General features: G+C 43.0%; 1 protein-coding gene across 3 annotated transcripts; it reads left to right on the top strand.

Moving 5' to 3' along the window:
• The first annotated feature begins 5 nt into the window (after window positions 1–5).
• On the top strand, window positions 6–8,049 carry CLDND1 (claudin domain containing 1). 3 transcript variants are annotated; one of them, XM_009102546.4, is made up of 6 exons: window positions 6–131; window positions 516–693; window positions 4,568–4,862; window positions 6,071–6,178; window positions 6,569–6,706; window positions 6,800–8,049. In XM_009102546.4, the coding sequence occupies exons 3-6, from the start codon at window positions 4,574–4,576 to the stop codon at window positions 7,018–7,020; spliced, it is 756 nt and encodes a 251-aa protein (XP_009100794.1). In that variant the 5' UTR covers window positions 6–131; window positions 516–693; window positions 4,568–4,573; the 3' UTR covers window positions 7,021–8,049. The 3 variants fall into 3 exon arrangements, with proteins under 3 accessions (XP_009100794.1, XP_050831656.1, XP_018763658.1); XM_050975699.1 differs by having other exon boundaries at window positions 4,568–4,671; XM_018908113.3 differs by lacking the exon at window positions 6–131 and adding an exon at window positions 183–345.
• Window positions 8,050–11,200: the final 3,151 nt, after the last annotated feature.

Raw genomic sequence — 11,200 nt, forward strand, 5'->3', positions numbered from 1 at the left:
AGGGGGGCCGAGGCCGGCGCCTCCGGAAGGGGGCGGCAGAACTACATCTCCCAGAGTGCCCCGCGCGGGCGGGCGCGGCGGGCGGAAGCGAGGCCGGGCCGGGTGCGAGGCGGCGGCGGCGGCGATGGGCGGTGGGTACCGGGCCGGGCTGGGCCGGGCGGTGAGGGGATATTGGGCGGAGACGGGGGACGGGGCTGAGGGCTCAGGCCGTTCCCCTGGGGTTTGCTGTCCGCCCGCAGCTGTCGCCCCCCGCGCGGGGCTGACGCCTGGGAGGCCCAAGACCCCCGGGGGCGGTCGCGCTTCTGGGGATGCCCGGCCCGGTACCAGGCTGACCCTGCAGGACAGGTGCTCTTGGCCCAAGGACTCTTCAAGTCATTTCCCCTCTCCATCTTAGCTTTTTTTTCTTTTCTTTTTTTTTTTTTTTTTTCGTTAATGATAGCACTGGGAGATACCTGTGAAGTAATTTCAGAGTAAAATGATGATGTCCAACCATTCGGTTTGCTCTTTGCTTATAGGTCACTTGTTGTGAACTGGTGGTGTGGAAGAAGCTGAATGAATGGAAGAGTCAGGGCAAAAGGGAAGGTTGCGTTTCTTGCTCTCTGCTGGCCACAGGACACAAACAACGCTGTGCCTCTGAAAAGACCTGGAATCATCGGAGCTGTGTGTCCTGAGGGACTCTGAGCATCTCTGAAGGTAAAAAAGTATTTGGTAGCAATCTTTCCTGACGTTTTGTTTCCCGGAATATCTAAGGGACGATCCAGCTTGGTGTTGTTTCCAGCCTTTTCCCCATATTTGCACCCTCTTGCAGGCCTTCTGCCTAATCCCTTTTTGATTACTGGCATGTTTCCTGAGAGAATGCCAGCGAATGCAGCAGGGACTCTTTTGTGATGTCACGTAAAAGGAGTTTCTTAAATGTGGTGACCCACTGTTGGCTGAAAGGAGTGACCACAGCAACACAATAAAAAAATGTGCATGTTTTTTATTCCCTTCTGCCATGGTACAGTAACTTCTTACAAAGACTGTCCAGTCTTCAGTCTTAGAGTTGATTTTTTGCCAGAATACTGGTTTTTGTTCTGTTCGCTGTTTTTTCTTTCCCAACTCAACTGACTTGTCCCCTTTGTTTTTCCCTTCTTTGAAGTGCATGCTATTTTGTCATTCTGTTGAGTATTGCTTCCAGTTTGGCCTTACCTTCACTTTTTTGAGACTTTAAAAAAAAAAAAATCTTTTTTTTCATTTTCTTTTCTGAAAATGTAAAAATTTTTATGTGTCTCACTTCTTTTAAAAAATGAATATAATTTTAGTATCTCATTAAGCACTTTTTCCTGTTTACAACCACCTAGTATTATTTTAAATTCATTGCATAGTTTAGTTTTGGCTGTAATTTGTCTGAAATAGCATCTCCTGTTAGACAAAAACATGCTGTCAGAGCTGTATGAACAAACCTGTTAAAACAATGAAGGCTCTTGTTGACAGCCTGTGGATAAAAAGCATTTTTTTAATCAATCTTTATGTCTTTATAATTAGTGTCATCATTGGTATAGTAGTGTTATTTTTTTCATGAGTAAGTTTATTCTAAAGCACCTCCTAAACATTTTTCTGCACAGAATCTTTTGCAAAGTGTGGCATTAATCCTGTAAACAGCCAGTGTAACTATTTCTTACTGATTATGGTCACTGCTTCCTTTGAGCTCAGCCTGGGACTGGCAGGATGGTTCTCCCTTTTAAAGGACACCTCATTTAAGGGAGAGCTTGTTTCCTGTAAATGAAGATGCAGTGGATATGAACAGTGAATGGGCAGGGTAGTCAAGTCTTCTCCACTGACAGGAAAAACTGGTTCAAGCTTTGCATTAAGTTTTGTAGAGTTCTTCATCTTTTTGTAAGTAGTTGAAGTGTTAGCAGAAGCACTGAGGGGACCTTTATTGTAAGAAATTGTGGGTCCACTCTTACCTGCTTGTCACTGTCCTGTCCATACTGAAAGTCATTTTGGGACAAATGCCACACAAAGCCACTCGCTAGATTTTGGGGTCTGTCGCCTCCTTGGCTGTTCTCTACCTATGCCTGCAGTAACATTACAAGGACTGAGTGTCAGTCAATTGCCATGTCCCTTTTACCAAGTGGATAATGAACGCAGGGCAAAGCTTTAATTTGCTGTTTGGTGATTAAGCCTTCATTTTGCTTATGAGCTGTTCTTGGTTGCCAGCTGACATCAGCTCTGCCCTGTTCACAGCGCACAGAAGGCTGGTCCAGAAGTGTGTGGTTGTTTTTTAATGGTGATCTGGTAGGGATACTGCCAGCAGCAGTGTTCTGCATGTGGCAGCAGGGATACCTAGCTGAAAGACTTTTGGGCCAGTTCTTTTTTTTTCTCTGTGTTGGATATCAATTTGATAGGGCTTTGTCATTGTCAGCATTTACATTGAAAGGTAGTGACGGTAGATCAGCGGCCCTGGTTACATTCCTTGTCACCAGACACTAGTCTGAGGATGGAACTTGTGGGTTGTTGTGATCTTTCCACCCAGAGAGCGTCCTTTCTAAAGAGAGGAGACTGTTGCAGAGAGTTCATCTTGCAGTAGATGTGATTGCAATATAGTGGAAAATCCAGACAAGCCTGCTCAGCAGCCTGTTCTGCTACTTGCTTGGAGAGTGATCTGCTCAGCTCTGAGCTCAGCTGGGCAGCCCCTTTGGCCCTGCAGGTGCTACTTGCTCTGTTTGCTTTGGGGGCAGTGTGTGAAGTGGCAGGGATCCCTCAGTTGACTCAATGGGGCTGAATGGTGAGGTCAGATATATACAGCAGCTTGCTCTCCCTATCCCATATCCTGTGTACCTGGAGCAAGATGCTGGGATATTGAAGGAGAGTGGAAGTATATAACCAGGAATTAAATAATGCACAGAGAATTTGCTTCCAAGTCTGAGCTTGATTCAATGTTTTCCACATAAATAAAACTGGATATGACTCCCTCTCAATATTTCTATTATCTTATAAAAGTTCACAGTTTGTAGATTATTATTAAAGTAAGTTGTGGTATGCAAACTTTGCAGTATTTTAAATGGGTGTTTCTTGTCAGTTCACCACAAATCAGTTCTTTCTCATTGCTAAGGATGCAGTTCAAGGATGGATATTTCAGAGAGTGAGGCTTATTTAATATGGAAATGAAGCATAGGAAATTATATGGGAACACATAATTTCTCCTCCTTGTTAGCCAGTTTCAGACAAAAAGAGGAGCAGATGGAGAGGAAAAGAAATAAGAATGGTGTTGTTAACAGCAAATATTGATGCCTTTGAAATTCCCTTCTTTAATTTGCAGTTTGTTTCTTAGTTCATAATTTCTTACTGACAAGTCTGACTTGAGACACTTCGCTGTTTTTTTCTTATGAATGTTGAGGTTTAAGGCACTTGCTATTTCCAGTTGCAGTTCCTTTAGTTGCAAAGAAAGTAGAGCAAAATATTTTGATCAAAGTGTGTGGGAAAAGGGAGGAGACAAGCAAGAGACCAGCTGATTAAATAGTATCTCCTTTCACCAGTCTACTCTAGCTGCTGAGCTAGTTTCAATTTTTTTTTCCCCCTGGCAAGTGTCTCAAGCCTGATTCATAATAATCCATAAATTTAATCAAGCACAGAAAGCACATGAGAACAACTAGCATCTGAGAGGAGTCCTCTGGTGCATTGCAGCCACAAAACATTTCTCATATTACCAATCAGTTACTCGTTAAAGTCGTGGTATTGTCATAAGCATGTGTGATATTTGTATTTTCGCCATGCCTCCTTTGACCCTGAATCTATGCCATTTGGGCACATGACCCCACAGAGGATCCCTAAGAGAGGGACACAGAGCAGAGGCCTTGTGGGAATATATGAAGGCCTTTCAGTTTTGTCCCGTTGTTCCCATTAAACAGGGCACCCCGCTGCATTTTTCTAGGTCTTCAAAAATACCACAGTATGTATTGTAACATTATTGCTGCATTTACCATAATTTCCAAACTTGCCTTCCAGTGCTTCCTTCATCTTCTGTGTCTAGTGCCTAGATACATTTCTCTCTTCCCTAAAGGCATTCCAGCACCTTGGCATGGCTGCCCTTTGTAGCAGCCTGGAATGGCTTTTTTAGCATGCCTATGGTTCTTTGCTGTAAACACAAGCTGTGAAAGCTGTATGTGGTGGCAGGATAAAAATAACTTCTACTCTTGGTAATCTCTTAAGGAAAGCTAAGTCTTCTTCCTGGGCGTTGTGGATGGAGTCTCTGACGTTCCCTACAATCAGGATCACAAATGGCAGCGAGCTGTGTCATCTGCTTTGGGGATGAGTTGGTGTTCTGTCAGTTGCTGTTTCAGGGTGAGCAGCCAGTGCAGTGTGGCTGGGAGAGCACACTCTCCAGGTTATTATCCCTTCTTGGAACCGGCAGATCCAGTGGATGCTGGCCAGCGCTGAAGATTTGCTCATTGTTCCTTTGATTCTAGCAAGTAGGAAAAGAAAGGCCTCCATATCCTGAGGGGACCGTGCAGAAGGGGGCTGATGAGTGTGGCGCTGCTGGGATAACATTGTAGCCTTGCTCACTTGTGCCTGTGTTCCCACCCAGGGCGCCATGATGGATAACCGGTTTGCTACAGCACTGGTGATCGCCTGCGTGCTCAGCCTCATCTCCACCATCTACATGGCCGCCTCCATCGGCACTGACTTCTGGTACGAGTACCACACCCTGTCCCCAGCCGAGAATGTTAGTGAGGCTGGTAGAAGCATCTGGGAGGAGTTTGTCAGCAAAGATGCAGATGAGAAGACGTACACAGATGCGCTCTTCCGGTGCAACGGCACGGTTGGATTGTGGCGGAGGTGCATCACTGTACCTAAAAACTCTCACTGGTACAGCCCACCAGGTATCTCCGGAGCAGTTATCACTTCCCTGGCTTCCCTGGGGTGCTGTGTGCTAACTTCCTCAGAACAGATTCATACCGCTTTGTTCCTCCAGAAGGCTTATTTCTAGCTTTTGTTTTGGTTGGTTGAGTTTTTAATAAAGACAGTCCAGATTTTTAAAGAAGCAAAGGGCAGAATGGTCTGTGGCTGTCAGTGCTGCAGTTTCTGGTTTTGACACCTGATACGTGATCTAAATTTAGTCTTACAAGCTTGACTTTTATTTTGCCTCTGCTGTCCAGTTGGGGATACCTTTTTAGTTGCTCTACCAGTTATTGTCTTTTTAGGACAGATACTGGGGTCCAGCAATGGAATAAAGCCACTACTTTATCAAGGAGGCGCTCATTCCTTTTTGCTAGTCATTTACTTGTTTCACATCACAAATATCCCACCATTGCATCAGCACACCTTGGAATCCTTGAATGGATATACAGTGAAATATTTGTATTATTTTTTAAAATCATTGGGGGATAAAATATTGGGGCAAACAATTATTTTAATTGCTTAAAAGTTACTTTTGAGTACTTACTGTATGTGTGAACTTCATTTTGAACCTTCTTAAAGATGTACTGTAACTACATTTTGTGGAGAAAAAGACATGCATGAAATACCTTTTTTTTTCCTCTCTCATGAAAATACTTATTTTGGTAGACAATTAAACCAGTTCTGCTCAATAGTATTCTCAAAGTAAAATCTGAGGTAGAAACTTAGTGTAAAGAAGCAATTCCTTCATGTTCTTTAAATAGGCCCTTCTGTCCCATTTTTGATTTAACTGTTAGTACGAGACCACATTCTGCATAAGGAGATAAGCAGACCTTTGTTAAGGGACCCTGAACTCAAAAGTATGTGACAACATAGTTGAGCATCATATGCCACCACATTACTTTGCCAATAGGTTACACATGCACAATTCTCTGAGGATAATCCATGGAAGCTTGAAGATTCTGCATGTTAGAATGCTATCCCTTTGTGTAGTACCTCATAACAGACACATTGTGCCAATAACATAATAGGAAAACATGTACAGATCTGTGTGGAGAGGTAATTTTTTTTTTACAAAAAGAACTCTGAGGCGCTTCCTAGCTCAAATTATTGGGAAAGGAGGATTTGAAAGGCGGGAAGGAGGGTTAAGGGGAGACACCTAACAGCAGCTTTTTCTTTTTTTCACCCCCAGAAAATGATATGACTACAAACTGCATCAGTTTCTCCCTCTCTGATCAGTTTGTGGAAAAGTACATTGAGCCTGGAAATCACAACAGTGGCACGGATTTGAATCGGACTTGTATGTATCTTTCACTTCTGGTAGACAAACAAGTAGAATTAAAAAAAGTTGTGTCTCAAATTCAGTCACTAGTGAGGAAGGCTTCTATCTCTCTTAGTCTTGCTCACCATTTATTGTTTTTTACAGTTGTGCAGGCGGTAGGTCAAAGTTTAAAGGAAGACATAGATGTGTTAACAAGGGTTTTGCCTATGAATGCAGTACGGGGATTTGTGAGTTAACAAATTAGGTCCTTTCTGTTTCAATGGAATATTTGGTCCTTTTTGACAATGAACATAGAATGTTTCTGATGAAGCAGAAACAGCAGGGTAGAAGGGAATGGGGTGGTGGGAGAAGATCTTTTTCTAGCCCATTTTTAGCAAATTTGACTGGTGTGGTTTTTTTCACGTGCAGATCTCTGGCGGTTGCAGTTTCTCCTGCCCTTTGTCAGCATCGGCCTCATGTGCTTCGGGGCTCTGATTGGGCTCTGTGCTTGTGCCTGTCGCAGCCTTTACCCAGCCATTGCCACTGGAGTCCTGCATTTCCTAGCAGGTAAGTGTCCTGCCATCCTCCTCCAGAAGCTCAGGAGTAGCCCTGGAGCATTCTGTGGGTGAGCTCACTGTGCTTTGCTGCTTCCCTCCCCAGGGCTGTGTACACTGGGCCTCGTTGGATGCTATGTAGCTGGGATTGAGCTGCTCCATAGGAAGCTGCCTCTGCCTGAGGATGTGAGGGGTGAATTCGGTTGGTCCTTCTGCCTCGCCTGTGTGTCAGCACCTTTGCAGTTCATGGCAGCTGCTCTTTTCATCTGGGCAGCTCGCACCAACAGGAAGGAATTCACCCTCCTGAAAGCCTACCGTGTGGCATAAGTGCTGCTACTGCAGTCTGGGCTTTCCATGTTAGAGCCTCTCCCCCAGCCCTTACTACTTTTTTCTTTCAGTCAGAATTTTATTGTGTACTGCATGCTTCTAGCCAGTCAAGACAATTTAGCCTGCAGGCCCTGAAGACAGAGACCTCTGGACTAAATGACCAAAGCCTGCCAGAAGTCTGCAGAACTTGAACAGGTTTTTTAATTGGGTTTTTTTTAAGAATTGTGATTATTTTTTAAGCTACGTTTGGTTCTTGACAGCTCCCTTTAGTTAGATGTACATGCCCCTTCCTAATTTTATTACCCTGTCAGCCTGGAGGAAATAGAAGTGGGGTTGTGGGGTGTAAGAAAGACAAGAGAACGTGCAGGTACGCAGGAATGGGAACCTCAGTGCATAAATAATACATAATCAGGAGCTGTCTGCTGCGTGACTGAAGCAGGCTGTACCTACAGGGAGCACCCAAGTGATGTGAGGGAATTCAGAAACCTCTGTTATGGAAATACTGTAGCTAAATTAGTCTGTAGCTCAGCTCTGGATCTCCTGTTATCACTAGTTTGCTGCATTTTGTGGCATCTGCCAAAACTGCTGGAGGCAGAGCAGGCAGGTGTGGCACTGCCTGTACAGCACACTCTCCTGAAGGCACACTCTGGACTTGCTTCTGCCAAAGAGTGGAATGAGGTGGCCCTCATGGAGCTCTGTCCTGCTGTAGCTCCGCTGCTTCCAGGACCTAGGCTAGTTAGGTATCTGCAATACATGTGATTGTGCACTCTAATCTTAATTTGTGGTGCTTTTGCTTGATGTGGAATAAGGCTTTCTTCTCTCTTGTTGAAAATGACCTCCTCACAAGTTTTTTGGTTTGAATTTGGTTTAGTGTATGTGTGTATATGTACATATATAAACTTAACTTTTTTTAAACCTCACCTGTTTATCCTGTATAGTACACAACAGGGTTTTTTAAAAGGTGCTGCTCTTTTCCTGTCTTGTTTAATTTAAATAATAATAGTAATAATAAAGACTCAGAAATTTTCAGCATTGCATGAATCTGATGGGTGGGTGAGGGAATGATCTAATGTGGGTTTTCTTTGGGAAGGAAGAACCAGTGTCTAGATCTGTTTTCATGGAAATGTCACCAGAAACAATGACATGAGATCAGATATTTTAAATTAAATTCTTGAGCTCCTGCTGACTTTAAATTTTCTCCTGCTCATCATTGGTTGTCACAACATCCCATCATTTCTAATTAGTTCAAAAATGTTATATTTATTCTAAATCACTGCAACTCTAGCCAGACTGGGTGACATGTCATATCTAGAAAACAATGTTCCAAGACTGAACTGTTTAATTCTGAGGCCTTGGCTCACCTTGTTTCCTTACTTCAGGCTTTATAAAATAAGTATGCCTTAGGAGAAATAATTCCTGACAAAATGAGTGATTGCAAGCATTCTGTGGGATACTGGTTGATGAGAATGACACAGAAGGAAGCATTTTTATCTTGTGGCTGTCTTTCTATTGTGCCTTTTTCTTTTTTATTCCTGGTAGGTGTTTCTACCCAAGCTATGTTTGCTGGGTCAGCAAACAGCCCTAGTCATGATTTCCCTGAAGATTGGGTATAACTGCTTGTGTAATTTCTTTTTTTTTTTTTTTTTCTAAAGTATGTGATAGGGTTCTTTTATTATCACTGTTGAAGCCTTTACAAAGTAAAACAGAGATGATGATGATGAAAACTAGAATCACTGAAAAAGCAGTGGCAGGCCATTCAAGATAATCTTCTTTCTCCTGCTGTTGAGTAGTTTTTTTATTTTTCTTCCTTAAACAGTCTCTTTCCTTCCCTACAATGTCTGGGCCAGTTTTAAGCTTGTGAGAGGAGGTGTGGTACTTTTGTGCAGTTCCTGAGAGTAAATGAAAATCTGTGCTGCCTGATCTTTACTGATAGGGTGCTTTTTCAGAGTAATTATCCTGACTTAGATAGATAAGGCCTAACAGCTCAGCTTGTCATGTTCCTCATTTTCTAGAATTACTAGGGCACACAAGCCTTAGCATGGGTCAAAAGGACTAAAGCTGCTATTCTGCATTTGAGAGGAAACACTGCTGCTGATCTTATCTAGTACAGTTTATGGGGTTTTTTCTTTTTTTTTTTCAGGAGCTGGCAGAATAATTGTATTATGTGATTTTAATCTGAATAATGGAAATCCCATGCCCTTATTCTCCTCTTGTATGGGACACTTATTTTTCTGAAGTGTAACTCTCAGTTTTCAAATGCTGGCTTGCTTGCTTCCAGAAAGCTTGTTATAGGGATAAAAGGGGGTGATAGAGGTGCTGTCAGTTCTTTCTTCATAATTTTAAATACCAGCAAAACTAAGATTGCCTGCTTGTGTCTGTGCCTGGGACAAAAGAGGCTTTAATTGAGTCTTGATTTGGACTATTTTAACTAAAATGTGAGTTGCCTTTCAGATTTGGTGGGAGTTATTTTCTGTTTTGCCCTTTTGTAAAAATTTCTTCATCAGAGTGGATCTTGGTGAGAGGCAAATCTCTCCCAGGAAGAGGGCTGGCCCTTTCTGTTTGGGGTGGTGGATCTGCATTTTGCTATCTTGCTTTGTAACTGTGTGTTTTGCTCAAGGTGAGCAAAAGGGAGCAAGAGTTCTTGGACTGCTGGCTTCGGTCCAATAAATGGCATTGGAGGAAAGAACAACAGAGGAGATACTGGAGATAGAGTAATTCTGTAAAAGAGGTGATTAAGCACATTAACAAATAATGAGATACCCAGAGTGTGTGACACAGGCCCTTCACACTGACAGAGCCTCATGACTTGTTCAGAGGCTGCATTCAAGAGAAACTTGAGGCATGTGTGTATGTTTGTGGTCACGTACATGTGTGCAAATGAAGACACCCTTGCTCAAAAAAGTAAGAATTGCTTCAACTCAGGAGAATAAAAGGCTGTATTTGTATTCCTCAATCTGTGAGGAATACAAATACTGACCATGGAATATGTTTGCTGATACTGGTTCAGTGCTGAAGGCAGGGATGGGGCAGATAGAGTCAGATGAAAATAGGAGAAAAAAAGGGCTATTGTGTGTCTGTGTGCACAGGGGAAATGGCACACACCTCTGACACTGTTGTATGGGCTGGTGAAAGTGAATAGAAATGATATCAAAGGAAAAGGAAAAACAAGAGGAGGAATCTGGAATGAGTGTAAGAACTGTGGATTCTTGGCACTACATGGGAACAAGCTCCCAGGACTCCAGGATGGACTCCCCATGTGGTACTGTGTAGGCAGGATTGCAAAGGCCAGCTGCTGCTCCTGCACCACTCACAACACTGTCACAGTGGTAACTTAAGTGGGTGAATCGTCCTCTTGTGCTTATGAGAAGCTCCCAAAGGTTCTGTCCCCCAAATCTGAGGTCATCAAGCTGCATTTTAAACATGCCACTGTATGATGTTTCTTCCTCACAGGCGTGAGTTTGTTTTCCTGCTGACTCTCTGAAACCTCTGGGAAAGCAGGACTAGCAGAAAGCTTCACAGATCAATTAAGTTTTTAGTCTAGGTAGCAACCTCTTATTTTTTTACTTCAAATGGATGTTTTCCCCATTCTCTCCCCATGCTCCAGCACTTCTGAGAAGGGACTGATCAATGAAGTTGCAAAGAGAGGGTTTATTACTGTGTCTGTAAGGACAGCTCCTGCTGGTGTTAGAGAGTATAAGAATAAAGCATTATAGAGCAGTCACAAAATACTGGATGGTGTGTAAAGAGGACAGTTTGCCACATACAATAGTAATGATGTATTTGGGGTGCAAGTGGTAGAAGAGTCTGGGATGACCCAGGAAGCCTTTCTAAATCTTGTCATGCCAGAAACTGTGTGTCTTGATCTGTTTTTTCTTCTGGATCATGCTGGCCTGGTGATCCTTTCCTCAGAGCAAGTCTGTTGCAGTCTTTTTGCTATGGTGATAATGAATGCCTCCTCTCTCCTCATCTGAAATGCTCTGAAGTATTTTTTCGAGAAAGGTGTTTGGATTTGGTTGGGGTTTTTTTTTTTTGTTGTTTTGTTTTTTTTTGTTTGGTTTTTTTTTGTTTTGTTTTGTTTTGTTTTTGTTTTTTTTTTTTGTTTTCTTCTGATTTTTGCTGCATAGGGCTGGCACCAAGTTGTGTACCAGCTTGCAGTCAGTCCCTTGCAGTGTTGTTCTGT

The sequence above is a fragment of the Serinus canaria genome, chromosome 1 (genome assembly GCF_022539315.1).
Source record: "Serinus canaria isolate serCan28SL12 chromosome 1, serCan2020, whole genome shotgun sequence".
Taxonomy (NCBI): Eukaryota; Metazoa; Chordata; class Aves; order Passeriformes; family Fringillidae; genus Serinus; species Serinus canaria.

Bases quoted from the DNA above. Each gene is read 5' to 3' on its own strand.
- CLDND1 (XM_009102546.4), top strand. From the start codon at position 4,574: ATGATGGATAACCGGTTTGCTACAGCACTGGTGATCGCCTGCGTGCTC. The intron at 4,863-6,070 runs GTATCTCCGGAG...TTTCACCCCCAG, and splicing joins TCACTGGTACAGCCCACCAG to AAAATGATATGACTACAAAC. The intron at 6,179-6,568 runs GTATGTATCTTT...TTTCACGTGCAG, and splicing joins CACGGATTTGAATCGGACTT to ATCTCTGGCGGTTGCAGTTT.